The sequence below is a fragment of the Elephantulus edwardii genome, unplaced genomic scaffold, assembly GCF_000299155.1.
Source record: "Elephantulus edwardii isolate Elephantulus edwardi_28Jun2011 unplaced genomic scaffold, EleEdw1.0 scaffold00005, whole genome shotgun sequence".
In the NCBI taxonomy this organism is placed as follows: domain Eukaryota; kingdom Metazoa; phylum Chordata; class Mammalia; order Macroscelidea; family Macroscelididae; genus Elephantulus; species Elephantulus edwardii.
The window spans coordinates 18,171,934-18,191,906 of NW_006399755.1; the positions used below are offsets into that span (position 1 = coordinate 18,171,934).

The following is a 19,973-nucleotide window of genomic DNA, read 5'->3' on the forward strand; positions in this document are numbered from 1 at the left end:
ACCAAAAAAATCAACAAGAAGATCCATTGTGGACAGCTGAGAAAGTGACATATTCTACAGGACTGTTACAAAATAAAACGAAATCAGACAGCTATGATTAAAATAAATGTAGAAATCTGATTTTCTCGTTTGGACTCTTCCTTCATCTGTTAAAAAGATTTTCTCTGCAGGCCCCATCCTCCCTCCCTCCCTCCCTCCAGTTGTTACAGACCATTAAGTCAGAACCAACTCTTAGATGACCCACCAGCAAGTTTTCAGAGACAGTAAATCACATGGGAAGGGAATGCTCATTTTTCTCCTTCAGAGCAGTGTAACTCCTTACCCACTAGACCACCAGATCTCCTCTAAATGGGGGGCTAGATTTCTTAGATCAGATCACTCACCACACTACATTTGCAACCATAAACAATTTCACAAAAACATGGAAATAATGGAGCACTTCTAAATGAATGAGATACCAATAGTGAAATATAATAAAAAGGCTGATTCAGGGAGTAACAAACATTACAGATCTATTCTCCTTATCTAACAGTAACTTTTACAAGTTTTCGATCTACCACACAGTTTATAATACGTTACTCTATTTTTACATCATACTGAATGGAAGGACAGGAACACTGTGGCATGCCCTAGTTTACGCGATACTCTGATGATGAGTATATGAAGATAAGTCCGTATCTCTTCCTTTTCACAAGGCTTACGTGGTTAGGTCTGATCTGTATAAACTAGAGAAAAAAAAATACCTAAGTTGCTGCTATTAACTAAATTACAAAATTTTCAGGATTATATCTTTCAAAGTATGTTGAATTATGTCAAGACTGAACTATTTTACTTTGAAATAATTACATTAACAATTGCTTTGGACCCATAGTACAATTCTCTTCAGCAACTCCATTCTCACACTTGCTTTTATAATGGGAAAGGAACAAATTTTCTATTCGAGTCAAAAATTCTTCGGCAATGAAGCAATTCGTTACTTTGCCCAGAGTTTTCCTCAGACACTCCAAAAGCTGGTAGAAAAGAAAAGTTTTATGTTTAAACACATAATTGATAAAAGGGCTTACATCACTATTTTACCTGTCTCAAAGCACACATTTGTAAATGATCAAAAGAACAACACTGTATTTGGTTTATAACTGTACATAGGTGGGTACAAAACCACTGCTGACCTCAGAGTAGCTCCTTCAAAATTTTACATAATGAGATAAAACTAAGAATGCACATAAGTTGCCTTTTTTTTTAAAATTCTTTTTTTTGTGTGTATACCATCAAATCGTATTTGACTTGTACAGGAGATTGCCCCTCCCTCTCCAGCAGAGCATCTGGTGGATTTGAACCACACGCCTCTGAGATTGCAGTGTAGCTTCTTGCCACAGGCCACCAGAGCTCCCCATAAGTTGTCTTCTAATTTAGATACATTTTATATATTTTCTTCCTTCTTCTGGAAGTAAGGAACACAAAGAAAAAAAAATACTACAGCATTAAAATCTATGGCATATGTTGGATTCTGCGATTTCAAAATTAAGATGCTAGAGTTTATTTTCTAAGAAATGTGCAAATTAATCTTCCAATAGAAGACAGGAAAAGAAACTAGAAAAGAAGAAAAAGGTATTCAGTAGGCTTAAATTTCTATTCCCAAACTGCTACAGTAAAATGCTGAAATGCCACCAATTTAATGGTCTAAACTCATTATAGAATCAAAATTATAAGTGAAACAAATAATAAAAAACCTGTATTTCTTAAAGAATGTTAATTAAAATGACCATTTAAATCTAACTGCCTATTTGCTAGGTTTATACCAGCATTTTTAAATGTGATCAATTGTTAGGCTAAAATGGAAAATGGTGATTTTGAATTTACTAAAATGAGAAAAATGTTTTTCATTGTGTGCAATAATAATCTGCTGAGAAATTTATCAACTAACACGATTATTCTAACACAGGATTATTTCTATATACAAGCATGGGTAACAAAACACATTACTAATTATCTCCTAGAAATTAATTTTAGAAAAGAAAAAGCAATAAAGGGAACATACAGAAAATGTATCCACAAAGCATTAACCATCATGGGAAAACACAGTGAGATGAATAGCTTTAGAATTTGTGAACAATGGAACCAATTAAAATGAAGGCTGCTTACTTTCTGCAAACAAGTCAGGTCAGAATCTCGGTGAAAGATTTTATCCATGGGGACACTGCTGCAAGAAGAAATACGGAAGGAAAAAACAAAACAAAACAAAACTCAATTAAACAAATTCTATAAGCTAATCAGTTTAGTAATAAACTATCACTTATGTCTTACATCACAATTTTATATTCAACTTGGGCTTTCTCAAAAACATAATGAGAAACACTAGAGATGTGTAATCATCTTAGACATAACACATACCTATGGGACAGCCTGTATTTTTCTATTATCCATCTTGTCTTTTCAAATACTAATCCCCACTGAGGTTCTTCTAACATCTGTTGTACTTCAAATTTGTAAGGTAAACCTAGAAAAGCATAAAGAAGCAAATTCCCATCAACTACCTCCAATCTTCTTTTAATTACTTAAAATTCCCTTCAGTATTTTCATAACCACAGCTTGTCAGACCAGCTGAACGGCACTTTAAACATACTGGGCCTTCATTAAATATTTACTGCCTGATTGAACTTGACCCACCAAGCATATTAATGTTAAGCTATTCATCATAATAAAGAAAAGTAAAAGTGGTATTTAAGTAACAATTCTATTCAAGAGATTGGATAATCACATAACGTATCATTAAAATCAAGAGATAAGCAAAAGGGGGTACCATGAAAACTTATGCTAGAATCACAGGATTAAATCAGGACCATCCTAGACAAAATAAGAGAGACACTGTAATCCTAGTGATAAGCTGTTTTATACAAGTTACAGCACTACTGCAAGGTAAAAAGAATTATTCTCATTTTAAACAGAAAACTGAGTTTGAAGCAAATAAACAACCAACTTAGGATAGGAAAGCCAAGCTAGAATCCCAGCAGGCTGTTTAAGTCTATTAAAGACTAGACTTAGTTAGTCTAACATGGGTTAGAAAAGGTGTGATTAATTCTGAGGAGGGAACATCTACACTTGAGTTAAAGCTGCTACATTTAACTCCAGAAGAAGGGAGTCTAAGGGAAAGATACCATGTGTATAGTTAGAAAAGAGAAAAAAAAAAACCCACAAAACTTGACAAAACAAACCAAAAGATAAACCTGATCTGAAATTTCTCATATAATTTGAAATCCCTAAAAATGTATTTAGAGTATACTGAATGCAAGCTTAATGAATTGACTACCAAGAGTTAGTTTTATAAAGTCAACATGACAATAACAACATTTATAGAGTGTCTGCTCCATGCCAGGCTTCAGGTGCTTCGCATATGGCAAGTCTCTTGACTCTCCCAACATGCTTCTTGCAGTAGTTACCACAGCTTCATTTAAGAAAGAAAATATGAGAACACTAAGGCACAGAGGGAGCTCTGGTGGCCTAGTGGCAAGAAGCTGCACTGCTATGTCAAAGGCATTGGGCAGTCTCCTCCCGTGCATTTTACTGCCTCTGAAAACCCACAAGAGGGCCAGCTATGGGTTGTTCTGACTTGATGGTACACAAAAACAAGGCATAAAAAGTGTGAATAACTTATTTATGGTCATATAAAAAGTTAGTGGTGGACCCAAGCAGCCTACCTTTAAAGCCTAAAGCTTCTTAACCTTAATAGTCAACTGCCTCTCAATTGGGTTTCTACCACCAAATGAGGTTTTTCAAGTAAGTAAAATCCCTCTGGTCATTTTAAAATGAAATTATACTGGACCAAAGAACTATACTATGAACTCAAAACAAATACTAATGTTAATACTCTTCATTCAACAAAAAAAACCTTCTAAGCATCTTACAGATACAAGGCACCTGATTAGATGCTGCTACCTGGGACAAAACCTCAGTGACCCTGCAGGATAGAGCAGAACTGCCCACAGGCTTTCCAAAGCTATAAATCTTTATAGAAGAAGGATGTCTCATCTTTCTCTCTTTGGAGAGACTGGCCAAGTTTTAGTCACTGTCTTTTGGTTAGCAACTGGATGCCAAAAGGGTTGCTAGGAGTAAGAATGGGCTTGATGGCTGTGGTTTTGTGAGTTGTTGTTGTTGTTATGTGCCGTCGAGTCGACAATAGCCCTAAACCCTGCTCTATCCTGTGCCAATCGCACCATCTCCGATACACCCATCCCAATTATCCCAGTCACTGAATCAATCCACCTCATAGAGGGCCTTCCGCTCCTGTGCCGTCCCTCCACCCAACCAAGCATGATGTCCCTCTCAAAGGACCGGTTCCTCCTTACAACATGCCCAAAGTATGTTAGACGGTGCCTCAGAATCCTTGCCTCCAGGGAGCTGCCTGGTTTAACCCTTTCCAGGATGAATCTGTTTGTTTTCCTAGCAGTCCATGGTACTCATAATACTCTTCTCCAGCACCACAGCTCAAAGGCATCAATTCTCCCTCTATCCTCTTAAGTCACTGTCCAACTCTCTGATACATAAGAGTGATAGCAAAGACCATGGCCTGTATCAGACGCACCTTAGTCTTCAGAAAGACACCACTGCTCTTCAGTACTTTGGAGAGGTCCCAAACAGCAGACTTTCCCACGGCAATACGTCTTTTAATTTCCTGGCGACTGGTGCCAAGAGTGTTGACTGTGGAGCCAAGCAAACTAAAGCTGTGAACAACCTCAATCTCTTCACCATCCATCCATCCTGATGCTGCCAACTGGTCCAGTGGTGAGAATCTCTGTCTTCTTGACAGTGAGCCTTAATCCATATTGGAGGCTGCAGTCCTTGACCCTCTGCAGCAAGTGTGTCAGGTCCTCCTTAGTTTCAGCAAGCAGGGGTGTGTCATCTGCATAGCGCAAACTGTTGATAGATCTTTCACCAATCTTAACCCCACATTTCTCCTCATAGAGTCCAGCCTCCTGGATAATCTGTTCTGCATACAGGTTGAAAAGGTATGGAGACAGGACACATCCCTGGCATACACCTCTCCCAATTTTGAACCATGCAGTGTTTCCCTGCTCTGTTCTGATGACTGCCTCTTGGTCCAAGAACAGGTTTCACATTAGAACGATCAAGTGTTCTGGGGTTTCCATTCTTCTCAGAGTCACCCACAGTTTGTTATGATCCACACAGTCAAGCCTTTGCATAATCAATGAAACACAGATATACATTCCTCTGGTATTCCCTGCTTTCAGCTAAGATCCATCTAACATTAGCTACAATATCCCTAGTACCATGACCCCTTCTAAACCCAGCCTGGATGTCTGGCAGTTCTCTGCTGATGTGTTGTTCCAGTTGTTTTTGGATAATCTTCAGTAGAATTTTGCTTGCATGTGAAATTAATGATATTGTTCTACAGTTTCCACACTCTGTTGAGTCACCCTTCATTGGGATGGGAACAAATAAAGATCTCTTCCAGTCAGTTGTCCAAGTAGTTGTTCTCCAGATTTCTTGGCACAACTTGGTGAGCACATCCAGGGCAGCATCTGTTAGCTGAAATATGTCAATTGGTATACCGTTTATTCCTGGGGCCTATTTTTTGCTATTTTCTTCAAAGCAGCTCCAACTTCTTCCTTCATCACCATAGGCTCTTGCTCATATGTTATTTCATGAAATTCTTCTGTATCTGCCAATTCCTCTCAATACAATGACTCAGTATATTCTTTCCATCTCCTTTTAATACTTCTTGGATCATTTAACATTCTGCCTAAAACATCCTTGATTATAGCAACTCGAGGTTTGAATTTGTTCTTCAGTTCCTTGAGCTTAAGAAATGCTGAGCGAGTTTGGCCCTTTTGATTTTCTGACTCCAATTCCTTGCACATTTCATTGTAATATTTTACTTTGTCATCACACGCTGCCTTTTGAAATCTCCTATTCAACTCTTTAGTATCTTGAGTTCTTTCTTGTGCTTTGGCTTCTTTGCGCTCTAGTGCAATTTTCAGAGTCTCTTCTGACATCCATTTTGGTCTTTTCTTCCATCTTTGCAATGAATGTTGGCACTCTTCCTGGATGATACCCTTGATATCCTCCCACAACTCATCTGGTCTACACTTATTAGTGTTCAAGGTCTCAAACCTGTTCCTGAGATGGTTCTGAAATTCAGGGGGGACAGACTCAAAGTCATATTTTGGTTCCTGTGGACTTGGTTTAATTTTCCTCAGCTTCAGCTTGAACTTGCATATGATAGTTGGTGGTCTGTTCCACAATCAGCTCCTGGCCTAGTTTTCACAGCTGATATTGAGCTTCTCCAGTGTTCTTTCTGCATATGCAGATTCAATCTGATTCCTATGCATACCATCAGGTGAAATCCATGTATACAACCTGCGTTTATGTCTCTTAAAAAACATATGTGCAACGAATAAGCCATTGATTATGCAAAATTCGATCATCTTCTCTCCAGCTCCATTTCTGCCACTGAGTCCATGTTTTCCAACTACTAAATCTTCTTCTCTGTTTCCAACTTTGCATTTCAGTCACCCATTATTATCAATGCTTCCTGATTGCATGTTCGATCAATCTGTGACTGTAAAAGTTGGTAAAAATGTTCTATTTCCTCTTCCTTGGCTCTGGTTGTTGGAGCATATATCTGAATGATAGTGGTACTCATTGGCCTTCCTTGTATGTGTATGAATATTATCCTGTCACTCACAATATTTTACTTCAAGATGGATCTAGCAATAGCTTTCTTAAGTATGAAAGCAAGTCCATTTTTCCTCACCTTTTCATCTCCAGAGTAATATATCATATGATCGTCTGACTCAAAATGACCCATGCCAGTTCATCTCATCTCACCAATGCCTAGTATGTCAATATTTATGCGTTCCATTTCTTCCTTAAGAATATCTAATTTTCCTACATTCATGGTTCTCACATTCCATGTCCCAATCACTAGTGTCTGCTTATAACTGTTCCTCTTCCTTTGTATTTCCATACCTGAAAGCTCAACCTCAGTTGCCCTTTGTATTATCTACATGTGTTCTGTTGTACATAGGGTTTTCGGAGCCCTGCTATTTCAGAAGTGGATGGCTAATCCTTCTTCCTAGTCTGTCTTAATCTGAATGTTCAGATTTAGAGAAGTATCAGACAGACCAGCATTTTACAGAAAAGTGAAAGATATATCCCTTATTGTGGAGTTAACCATTCATATCAGTGTTGTCCCTGCCCTTGGCACACGTGTCTTTACTCACTTATTTCCCTGCCCCCCCATCTGCCATGATACCAATTCACTTCTACCCACTCCCTTTAACATCCGTCTCCCGTTGTCCCACCCTTGATCTGATATCTTATATCTGAAGCTTCCTTGGCTTCTGTGATTCCAAATATGCTGGCTTCTGACAGTTTATTGTGCTGTGACCAGTGTTTCTTAAGTTCAGTGGCAATGCTTTCCAAGCAAAGGTGATGGAGTACATAAAAATAAAACACATCTCTGCTCTTTGGGAGCTCAAGTTTTAGTCCTAAATACATAAATTATAAGACAAAAGCCACTAAGAAAGCAGGAAAAATTATGCAAATGCAAAAACATCAGAGTAATTAATAGTGAATGATATAGGGATAGTACTGAGAAGTCTTTACCAAAGAACAATGTCTAACTAAGTTCACTGAGAATGAAGATAATTTACTAAATTTAGTACTTAATGCCAGGCAGTTTTGTGCTGGAAAAAGTATAGAAAAATTAATATAATATAGTTATCTATCTTCAAAAGGACACAATGACACAGTGACAGTAACAATGAACTCAAATATATCAGAGATGATGAGAATGGTACAGGACAGGGCAGGATTCACATCCACTGTTTGCAGGGTTGCTAACAAGAACTCTTCAGGAGCTCATGATCTAACGAGGAAGAGAAACAGAATGTGGTAACTGCACTGACAATACTCAGATGAATCGTAGGCACCCGGGAAAGAAAAACCACCTAGTGGATAAAGAAAGGAAGAGCAAAAATCTGTTGTATTAGAACAATCAAGAGCTAAGTAATTATCAAAGAGGCCAGAGAAGACATTATAAATGAACACCATGTATAAGAATATTTTTAAGGATTTTATTAAAGTTGTTGGGGTGGGGGTTAATATAATTAAATGTGAGCTCATGAAAAATCATTTTGGTAGTTAGTGGACACAGATTTGAGGGAGGATGGAGAGTGGTAAGATTAATCCATGAGCCCATTAACAGTAGCCCCGAAAGAGATAAAGGATGCGTCAACTAGCATAAGGGTAGTAAGGATGGAGAACAGATAACAAGTGTTCTAGTGGTACTAAATTTTCCTTTCCATTGCTACCACTTTCTTTCTTTCCTTTGCCTGCTATATTAATTTGCTATCCAGTCATAGTATCCCAAGTAGACAAACTCAAAAAGACAAAATCAAGGCATCTGGTATTATGACAAGGTGGGCCAATCACATTCTTTGAGATAGACTAGGGACTAAAAGCAAAGAATATTAATTGCTAAGCCTGAACAAACATTAATACTTGATCACAGTGTGATAATTTTTTCCATATATTTTTAAGACACAGCAGAGAAAGCCAATCAGCATTTATCAAACAATTTCCATGCAAATAAGGGACTTTGTTTATTGCAGTGTCTTCAATGCCTAGCATATACACCGCTTGTTCATAATTTTTCTTTATATTTCAATCCTATTGTCCAGTGGCCTGGGAGCCAAGTAAAGGCAATAGGCAACAGGATATTATGGAACAGAACAGAGTGCCTGCACTTGGTAGTACACAAAACTGGATTTTCTAGCTGAGGGCACCAAGTTTTCCATCAAACAGTTTTGCATAAATTCTTTCTTTCTTAAAATGAAGAGGGAAAAAAAAGCTAGAGCACAGAACTGAGTTGATTCTTTTGAAACTTACGATATGAGCCGTCTGAGCTAATTTCATCACTTATAACCAGGCAGGTGATCTGGGAGTAAGGTAATGGATTGTTTCGATTATAAGGACTAACAATCATTCCAATGAATTTTGCCCCTCCTCTGGAGAAGTAGCTCTATAATGAAAAGAAAAGTGCAATTAGTTTCAACTATTTACATTTAAAAGTCACTGTGTAGCTAAAGCAATATTTTAAACACTCAATGGAAGAAAAGTAAAAAAATAGCACACTAAAAGCCTCACATCCATATAGAGATTTAATTACATATTCATTCTACAATATATATATTTTTTTTTTCAGGTCAAAATGTGCTTAATTTAATCAGAGATGGCAAAAAAAAAATCACCAGGATTGCCAAATTTACATTTAATAATTGTATTTACCACCTCTGAGCTGAAAGGGTGCTCCAGCATCTGGTAATATTTTGGGTAAAGAGCTGCATTGTCATTTCAAAGGTGGGAGGCTCAAATCTATCCGTTGCTCCACAGGAGAAAGATGGGCAACCTCCTCTTGTGTGATTTACAGCCTCCAAAAACTCACTAGAGGGTCAGCTATGAGTCGGTTCCAACTCAACAGCATGTATTACCAACAACCCTTGAGTTGCATTCTTTATCAATATGGTAGGTTGTTATTTTATGCATCATCAGTATGGTAGTACTTTAAAAGAAGCTGCCATTAATGACACTCACATATTATAGAATAAAACTTACTCAGATATAAAATACACTGTTTACAATTAGTTCAGTTAGAACTACTTCCTGTCACTAGTTGTTCCCATTTGCTTTTAAAGCCTCTAAGGGTAATTATCACTATTACTTTAATGATCAGTCATATTAAACAACATAGCAGATTTTTTTCAAATGTTTCCATAGCATGTATTACTCATAATCAGAAAAAAAGATTATTTCAGAACTGTTTAAGAAATGTTAGACATGCGTCACATTATTACAATTTTTTAAAAATATACTTTGTTAACTGAAAGCAACAGAGACGAATATATAGACACTTACAGAATTTATACATGTACCTGGTATTTAGCTTGAGTGTCAATGTCTCTTAATGAAGGATTAGGATCAAAGGCAGGATGTGAATGATACCATCCAATAACACTATAGCCCCTCACAGCTAAGGTTTCTGAGGCTTGGGTTTGTGATACAGGATCCATCTCACACTGCAGCCCCGTACTGAGACTGTTACATGGTTCTGCTGCACAGACCTGTAAAAGATTAATCCTCACAAGCTTAGACTGAAATCCTGGTAATTCTATTCCTTAATATTTTGGAGTTCAAAATATTCAGAAACTTTTCAGATCCACATCTTTAATCTGACTATATAATAACCAGTCTATAACTTGCACATTACTAACCTATCAAAAATGTGACTGTACGTGAGGGACTCAGAATTCATTTTTGTACTCAAACAACGTTTAATTTTCGGATCAGTCCACATAACACATATATAAAAGTATTCTTTCATTTACTCCTATTACTTATACTTGATAAAATGATGCATACTACGATCGAATGAAAAGCGTTAGTCCAAATTATCTAAGTCACAACAGACTCTGTGGCAGTGGGCTTGGTTTTTGGTAAGAAGCTGCAGCTTTTCTGAACGTAAATAATAAACCAAAACCTAGCTCTAGTCTCTTTCTTGATAGTAAAAGGTACTCAATAAGTCACTTTTGTGAAAATTAAACTTTTGATGTTTGCATATTTGTATTCATATTATGCAGTCTGTATTTTAATTATACCTTAATGTTAGAAAAATGTTTAGTGTGACAGCAGGATTAAATAATAATTTAAAAACTCTAAAATTAAAAAAGAACTTACTTCAACTATCTTATCAGCTTCTGAGTATCTTCCTCCTAACAGACCAATCACTTCTGCCATAGAAACATGGGCATGCTAAATGAAATAAAGACAGGGTTATTAGCCTAAATGCACAAATCCACTTGACACAAAAATTAGAACAAATTAGTTTACCAAAAAAAAGTAATTTCCAAGTACTTGCTTTACTATTATTATTATTACTACTGTTTACTAAATAAAGTAGCACAGAAGAGTAATCTAGAAAATGGTAGGCTAGGGGCACAGAAACTCAGATTTTAGTCTGTCTGCACTTCTGAGTGAGACGCTTCCAACCACACATTTATATACTTAAGAATGAAGATACCACTTGCTCTCCCTACTTATAAAAGATAAGGATAAAATGTAAAAGTCATTCTGGATCTTTGATAGAAAAACACAATAAACAAATATAACTGTTGGGGTATCAGTAGTTTCCTGAAACAAGGAGTCTCCAAATTAAAGGAGTTGTGCTTTGTTCCAGTTATCTATAAAGCAGCAGACAAGGGATGCTGGGAAATGAATACAGGGTTAATGATAAACAGTCTGCAAAACTCACATTAATTTATTATTTCTAAAATATGGAAACATGCAATTGTTTTGGCTTTTCTCCAAAAGAAAAGACATTTTTAAGATCCTTGTAAGGGGACAGTTAAGATCCAAAATACAAGTCTTCCATACTCTTATATGCCTGGAATAAAAATACACAAGAATAGAAATCAGAATAACTAAATAACATAATAGATTATCCTTACCAAATCCATTATTAAAAGTACTTCTGAAGCCACTCTCACCTGAAATGGCTCCTGAAATATAAGAAGGGAGGGAGGAAAATCCAGCAGGAGGACATAAAAGTAGAGATTTTGTTCTCCCAAACAGGAATGTCTTTTTCTTCCTTTATCTATATTCTGCCAGGTTCTTACTACCAGTCAAGATGCAATGCAAGCTAGGCTTTATTTAAAATTACTATAGAAAAGTCCATCATGGAGAAATTCTGCTCTCATTTCCCATCTGACCTTAAACATACCTTACACTTTCACGTATATATACCCCATTTCTCCAAATTGCCTAGTTTATCACAAAAATGTGCCCACACACATGCAGAGCATAGGATGCTTACAAAAATCGCACAAGAAACCAGGGAAAATTTTCAGGTTTGGAAAAAATTGTTTATGGGCACGCTATTTATGTAAAAATATAGTAGACTGCAAATCCTTTGAGAGCAGAAATCACATTTGAAATTTTATTTCCACGTTAACACAACACATTGCATACATAGAAAAAAGTATCTCATGTCTGACCTAAGGTATTATTTATATTGGTCACTGATGCTTAACTAGTACCTGCTTTTCTTCACTGAAAAAATTACAAGGTATCAGTTGGAAAGGATCAAATGAGCTGAAAGACAAAAATAAAATAAAATATGTATTTTTTATATAATCTCGACAGCAAGATTAGAAAAGTTATTTTAAAAGCCTAAACATATATTCTAACTGAATGACATAAATATTAAATAGGAGAATTTCTTAGCGCACATGATATGCAACCTTTCCGGAAGAAGTAATATTTTTTTGAACTTGAAAATGGAAAAGTGACAGGCACTTTAGGAGAAAATAAATTCTTTTATCTTAATTTCTACTAATATCCACAGCCAGGCACATATCCCATATTGAAAGATTACAGAAAGTTCAAGGAAAATATAACTGATTCCCTGATAGGAGATATGAAAGGAAAGGGAAGAGTAAGATGGAAATTTCTAAAAAACATTTCTCAATATAATAATACAACTGGTATATCGTGGAGATTCAATATATATTTATTCAATGAATGACTTCTAAATCTGCTAAAGAATGTATTAGAGAAAATTTCATAATAAACTAAAACCTTAAAATACGGAAAGATGGGAAGAGTAGGCCTGTAAGCAAGGATGGATGAGAAAGCATGCATAAATCTGAGAAGCCTTAGGGAGACTTTTTTGAGTAAACAACTAATGTTTGACCAATATATTAAGAATATAAAGATATTTTCAGGCTATATTCAAAGAGAAAGAAGAAACACAAGGACTAATTATGCTATGTGTTTGTGCTAACCCAACTAGGAAAGAGTAGGATCTCCTGATCTACCAAAGAAGTCTTTAGCTCCAAGAAAAAAATGCTTTGTATAATATTTTATTCCAAGTATCTAGAGAGTCCTTGGTTAAGTCAAAACACTTATTAAATAAAGAAGAAAGATCTTAAAATTAGTGTAGCAACAGCAATAAAAAAAAGAAACTTAAGGTCAAGCTAGATCAGAAAATACATAAAACAGCACTGTGGAACCAAGTTAGTGTCTACTGAGGGGCTGCAGATGACATAAAGATCTCTGATTCACAGTGACTCTATGGACAACAGAGTAAAATCCTGCTTCATTTACAATCTCTTTAAGCTCACTGTTGTAATCACTGTGTAATCCATTTAACTTTTTACAACATCGAATTTTCCTGGATTCATACTTCCTACATTGCAACTTCCAATAAGTAGTGGATGTTTGTAGCTGTTTTCTCCCTGATTTTGAGTCATGCCCTATCAGTAAATGAAGGTCTTTCATTGGCTGCAATATTTACTCCATCTACATCATTAAGGTAGATTCTACTATGGGAAAGAGCTCTTCCCTGCCATATTCTGAGTGCCTTCCAACCTGAGGGCCTAATCTTCTGGCACTGTAACAATGTTCCCTTGCTAGTCACAGGGTTTTCAAGGGCCCATTATTTTAGAAGTGGATGGCCAGCTCACTTTCCATTCACTACTTCTCTCTCAGTTTATTGTACTGTGGTGGTCTGTGTGCTGTCATGGAACTGAAAACTACTGTTGTTGTTAGGTGCTATCAAGTCAAGTCTGAGTCATAGTGACCCTATGAACAAAAGCTCTGAACCCTGCTCTATCCTGCGCCATCCTCACACTTCCTGACACACAAGAGCCCATTGCTGCAGTCACCATGTCAATCCACCTGGTTGAGGGTCTTCCTCTCCTTTACCTATCCTCCACCCATCCCAACGTCATGTCCCTCTCCAAGGAATAGCACCTCCCAGCAACAAATCCAAAGTATGTGAGGCGAAGCTTAATCATTCTTGCCTTCAAAGGACACTCCAGCTGCACCCTCTCCAAGACATATCTGTTCATTCTCTTGACCATCCATGGGATGTTCAGTGCTCTTCTCCAACACAGCTCAAAAACGTCAATTCTTTTTCTGTCATCCTTATTCACTGTCCAGGTCTCTGATGTACAGCTAGTAATCGGAAAAACTATGGCCTGAATCAGACACACCTTGGTTCTCAAACCGATATCACTACTCCTCAATAATTTGTAAAGGTCCCTAACTGCAGATTTTCCCAGTACAATGCTTCTCCTTACTTCCTGACTGTTTGTACCAAAGGTGTTAATTGTGGATCGAAGCAAGAAAAAGCTGTTGACAGTTTCAATCTCCTTTCCACTTTGGCTTCAGATCTACCAAAGTGAGAAATTAGTGAAAATTCAAAATAAAGTTTTTCAATTTCTGTAACATACCTTTTTGATGACCTTGGTACTTTTGAAGATTTAACAGGTCTACATTTTTCGTCTTCTTTTCTTCTTGCCAACTCTTCAGCAGAGAGATGCTAAAACATGAGACACCAGCTTATCATAGTCCATCAAAGTAAATAAAAACACATCTTTAAAACCTAGCTTAAAAGTATGTGAGAATGAGACTAAACTAATGTTTCTCCTGCTTGTTACAAACAGAAAAGGTGGATATTTTTTAAACAAGTTTCACAATACCCAGTCATACCAAATGTATCACATACTCTTTATGCACTCCAATCACACAGCACTGATTATCCAGCTTTAAGAAATCCAGAATCACCTATTTTTCCGTCTTTCCTAGTTCCACAGCTAGTCATCAAGCCCTGTTACATTTAATTTTTCTAATAACCAAGAGACAGCACAACTTATGATTAAGAACACAGAGTCAAGGGCTGGAATACTGGGCTGTACTGCTTACTAAGAAGTTACTGAAGCTTTCTGGGCTTCAGTTTCCTTAACTTTGAAATGCTAACGATGCCAGTAGGAATGTATCACAGACTTATTATGACTCACAGTGACCCTCCACTCCACTGGGCTTTGAAGACTGTAAATCTTCATCAAAGGAGATTGCTTATCTTTCTCCCTTGGAGAAACTGGTGGATTTGAACCACCAAAAATGTGGTTAGAAGGACAACATGCCATGGACTATACCACCAGAACTCCTTATAAAAACAAAGTTCTGTTCATTCTGCCATTCTTCTGCTATTCCTTGCTATCAGCTAGGTTCCATCTGACATTAGCAATGGTATCATGCCATGACCTAATCTAAACCCAGACTGAACTTCTGGCAATTCTCTGTCAATATACTGTGCTAGTCCTTTGTTTTTTACCCACGGTTCATTTGCATTTTATTGACTATGCAAAGGTATTAAACTATGTGAATCATAACAAATTATGGATAACACTGAGAAGACTTGATTTATAAGCCACAATATCCTTAATCCCTGATAATACCACAAAGACGGTGGTAAATTCAGATAGCCCCTGTACATTTCCAATCCCATCATTCTGGCAGCAACCAAAGACTGACTAAGCACTTAAGTGTCTATGTTTGTTTAGTGCCGACAGAATTATGTTTCGAGAACACGTGTTTATTTTGCACCGTTAGATACTCTTCTCTGGAAGTACTGTTGATTTCAGTAGAAAGATCTGTCCACTCTTCTCCCATTTCCTGCACATCCTTTTCCCGTCTTCTGAGCATCCTACTCTACACTTGCCCGTTAGATACTGGGTCACAAGGCTCCAGTTTTGACCTTCTTCTCTTAATCCACACAGTCTTCTTAATAATCACACCCAGAATAGCAGTGGTCACTTATGTACCAATAACTTTTTTTCATTATTATTCTAGTTTTTTACAAAACTCAAATACATTGTTTTCCAGAGCAGATTCTTCAAATTTCTTCACCTCCCCCATCAGATTGTACAACCCCTTGATTAATTCCCTCATCCTCTCGCAGATCCTCATCTCTTTGCTTCCACCCCCTGCCCTTGGATCCTCACATTCACTATGCAGTAACAGTTTTATACAGTTTATGTCCCTGTGGGTGTGCTAGTCGTTTTTTAATGATCTTCAGCAGTATTTTGTCTGCATGTGATAGTAATGATGTTTGGTAACTTCCACATTCTGTTGGATTACTTTTCTTGGGACTGGTAACAAAAACAGATCTTTTCCAGTGAGTTGGCCAGACATTTGCCTTCCAAATTTCCTCGCATAGACTGGTGAACACACCCTGGGCTGCTCTGTTAGCTGAAGTATGCCAAATGGTATCACACTGATTCCTAGCGTCTTATTTTTGGCAAATGCTGGAAGGGGTTGTGGTTCTAGGGATATTGTAGCTGATGTTAGATGGATCTTAACTGAAAGCAGGGAATACCAGAAGAATGTCTATCTGTGTTTCATTGATTATGCAAAGGCGTTTGACTGTGTGGATCTTAACAAACTGTGGTTGACTCTGAGAAGAATGGGAATCCCAGAACATTTAATCATGCTAATGCGAAACCTATACTTGGACCAAGAGGCAGTCGTCAGAACAGAGCAGGCTAACACCGCATGGTTCAAAACTGGGAAGGGCATATGCCAGGAATGTGTCCTGTCTCCATACCTTTTCAACCTGTATGCAGAACAGATTATCTGGGAGGCTGGGCTCTATGAGGAAAAATGTGGTGTCTGGATTGGTGGAAGACTCATCAACAATCTGCATTATGCAGTTGACACAACCCTGCTTGCTGAAACTAAGGAGGACCTGACACACTTGCTGCAGAGGGTCAAGGACTGCATCCTCCAATATGGATTGAGGCTCAATGTCAAGAAGACAAAGATTCTCACCACTGGACCAATTGGCAGCACCAGGACGGATGGTGAAGAGATTGAGATTGTACACAGCTTTAGTTTGCTTGGCTCCACAGTCAACACTCTTGGCACCAGTAGCCAGGAAATTAAAAGATGTATTGCTATGGGAAAGTCTGCTGTTAGGGACCTCTCCAAAGTGCTGAAGAGCAGTGGTGTCTCTCTGGAGACTAAGGTGCGTCTGATAAAGGCCATGGTCTTTGCTATCATTGTTATGCATCAGAGTTGGACAGTGACTAAGGAGGATAGAGGGAGAATTGATGCCTTTGAGCCGTGGTGCTGGAAAAGAGTACTGAGGGTACCATGGATTGCTAGGAAAACAAACAGATTCATCCTGGAAAGGGTTAAACCAGGCAGCTCCCTGGAGGCAAGGATTCTGAGGCTCCATCTAACATACTTTGGGCATGTTGTAAGGAGGAACTGGTCCTTGGAGAAGGACATCATGCTTGGTCCGGTGGAGGGACAGCACAGGAGGGGAAGGCCTTCTGTGAGGTGGATTGATTCAGTGACTGTGGTAATTGGGATGGGTGTGTCGGAGACAGTGAGACTTGGCACAGGACAGAGCAGAGTTTAGGGCTGTTGTATATAGGGTCACTATGAGTCACAAGCAACTCGACGGCACAACAACTTTCAACTTTTTCTTTCCTTATCAATGGCTCTTGATAGTATGATATTTCCTGAAATACTTCAGTTTTGGCCAATTCTTTTTTTTTTTTGTACAGTGATTCTGTGTATTCCTTTATATTTGTTTCAAGTATAATTTCCATTTTGTTTTCTTTCAGATGAGTATTTTTCTGCAGCCTTTAAAAAGAATCAAATCCTTACATGGAGCTCTCGAGGAGGTCAGGGGGCAGCACGCGCAGGTCTAAACCTAGGTGGAGGTATTCTGACTTCATGAGAATGGTTCCTTGCTGCCTTGCTGTGAATGGCAAAACTCACACCATTGTGCAGTTTCATACAGAACTTGGTAAGGACAGAAGGATCAAAAACACTCTCTTCAGAAATGTTCTTGACAGCATCTGCCTCTACCGGATTTCGAATTGCGAATTTCTTAATTGCCTTGCTGTCTGGCTGTGGGCACAGTGCTTTTTGGCCCCTCTACTATTTTTCCTTTTCTTTGTTATCTTGGAAGTGAGGACCCAAGAGAGCACTCAATCTTCTTTTGATGCTGCCTGTGTCATTCAAGATATTGCCCACAGAATCTCTTAAGTATTGCAACTCAAGGTTTGAATTTATATTTCAGTTCTTTCAGAATGAGAAATGTCAAGCAAATTCCTTTTTTATTTTCCAATTTCAAGTCTTTGTATATTTTGTTAAAATAGTTTGCATTATCTTCTCCAGCTGCTCTCTGAAATCTTCTGTTCAGCTTTTTAAATTCAGCATTATCCTCACTTTGTTTTGGATTCTTAACACTCGAGTATCACTTTTAGGGTTGTTGTTTGTTGTTGAGTGCTATCGAGTCATTGACGACTCATAACGACCCTATGAATAAAAGACCCGAACATCTGTATAATCCATGGTGGACAGTTCTTGGTGGAGCTTCCAAGCTCAAGCTTGGAAGCAGGAGTTGCATCCACTTCTGAAACAGCTTGCCTCCGCAATTTTTAGGGTTTCTGATTTATATATATATATATATTTTTTTTTTCCCCCCCTTCTTTCTTTTTTGTCTTTGTAGTGACTTTTCTGCTCTCTTCATGGATGATATCCCTGATGTCATCTCATAACCCATCTAGTCTTTAATGCTTCAATGCTACTCTTAATATTATTTTTAAATTCAGGTGGGATAGACTCAAGATCATAATTTGGTTCTCGTGGACTCGTTTTAGTGTCCTTCAGCCTTAACTGGAACTTGCACATGAATTACTGATGGTCTGTTCCACAGTGAGCACCTGACCTGGTTTTGACCATTGATACTGAGCTTCTCCAATAATTCCTTCCACAGATGTTGTCAATCAGATTACTATGCAGTCCATTTAGTGATGTCAATATGTAGAGTCACTGTTTGTGGTCTTTTAAAAAAAAGGTATTTGCAATAAATAAATCATTGACTATGCAAAGGCATTTGAATGTATGCATCATAACAAATTATGACAAATATTAAGAATAGGAATCCTAGAACACTCAATTGTGCTTATGCGAAACCTTTATCTAAACCAAGAAGCTGCTGTGTAAACAGAGCAAGAAAAAGCATTACATGGTTGAAAATTAAGAAAGGTGTGCACCAGAGCTCTATCTGTTCTCTACCTATTCAAAGTTTATGCTGTACAAATTACTTGAGAAGTTATACTCTAAGAAGAGGAATGTGGCAACAGAATCAGACGAAGACTTGTCAATAACCTGTTATATGCAGATGACCCAACTTTGCTTGTTGAAACTGAGGATGTGCTGCAGAAGATTAAACTCTACTGCTTCCACTTCAATACAGATTGCAATTCAATGTCAGTAAAACAAAAATGCTCATCACTAGACTTATAGGCAACATCATGATAGAAGGAGAAGACAAAGACGCTTTTAACAATTTCATCTTACTTGAAATCAGATGTATTGCACTAGGAAATCTGCAGTCAGGGACTACTCTAAATTATTGAGAAGCAATGATGTTAGTTTGAGGTCTAAAGTGCACCTGAAAGATCACCACCTTTTAAATCACTTGCTAGGCATATGAAAGGTGAACAATGAATAAAGATGGCAGAAGAAAACTTAATGCCTTTGCCTTAATGCCTTTGGTGCTGGAAGTAAGTGCTGAATATTCCATGCACTGTCAAAAGAATGAACAGGTATGTCTGGAGAAAGTGTAGTCAGTGTGCTTCTTGGAAGCAAAGATGGCAAAACTTCATCTTATATACTTTGGGCATGCTGCTAGGAGAAGCTATTTCTTGGAGAAGGACACTTTAATTGGAAAGCTGGAGGGATGGTGAAGGAAAAGACAACCCTGGAGCACATGGACTGACATAGTAACTGTAGCAATGGACTTGAGTGTGTCAGATATTGTGAGGCTGGCACAGGATAAGACAGGATTCAGATCTGTTGCTCTGAGGTTTGCCAGGAGTTGTACTCGACTAGATGGCACTTAACACATTCTATCCAGTTTATACTCTCATCCAACTAGGCATCTTTTTAGAAGATGTCTGATATTTTCTCATTTGCCCTTTTGTTTATACTGTCTCTTAACACTTTCACATTTGTAATTCAATTTATGTCTAATGCTTGGAACAATAATTTGGATACGACAAAGTAATTTTTTTCATTTTTAAAAAATT

At 37.6% G+C, this 19,973-nt stretch overlaps 1 protein-coding gene across 1 annotated transcript in view; it reads right to left on the minus strand.

Annotated features, from left to right (window-relative positions):
* Nucleotides 1–764: 764 nt before the first annotated feature.
* Nucleotides 765–19,973, minus strand: part of MYSM1 (Myb-like, SWIRM and MPN domains 1) — a 58,317-nt gene continuing 39,108 nt past the window's right edge. The window contains exons 12-20 of the mRNA XM_006879828.1: nucleotides 14,313–14,401; nucleotides 12,114–12,168; nucleotides 11,526–11,576; nucleotides 10,756–10,830; nucleotides 9,954–10,142; nucleotides 8,911–9,043; nucleotides 2,392–2,497; nucleotides 2,143–2,200; nucleotides 765–1,010 (exon numbers count right to left, since the gene is read on the minus strand). Coding sequence (XP_006879890.1) covers nucleotides 843–1,010; nucleotides 2,143–2,200; nucleotides 2,392–2,497; nucleotides 8,911–9,043; nucleotides 9,954–10,142; nucleotides 10,756–10,830; nucleotides 11,526–11,576; nucleotides 12,114–12,168; nucleotides 14,313–14,401 — 924 coding nt within the window. The 3' untranslated portion in view covers nucleotides 765–842. The remainder of the gene's footprint in view (nucleotides 1,011–2,142; nucleotides 2,201–2,391; nucleotides 2,498–8,910; nucleotides 9,044–9,953; nucleotides 10,143–10,755; nucleotides 10,831–11,525; nucleotides 11,577–12,113; nucleotides 12,169–14,312; nucleotides 14,402–19,973) is intronic.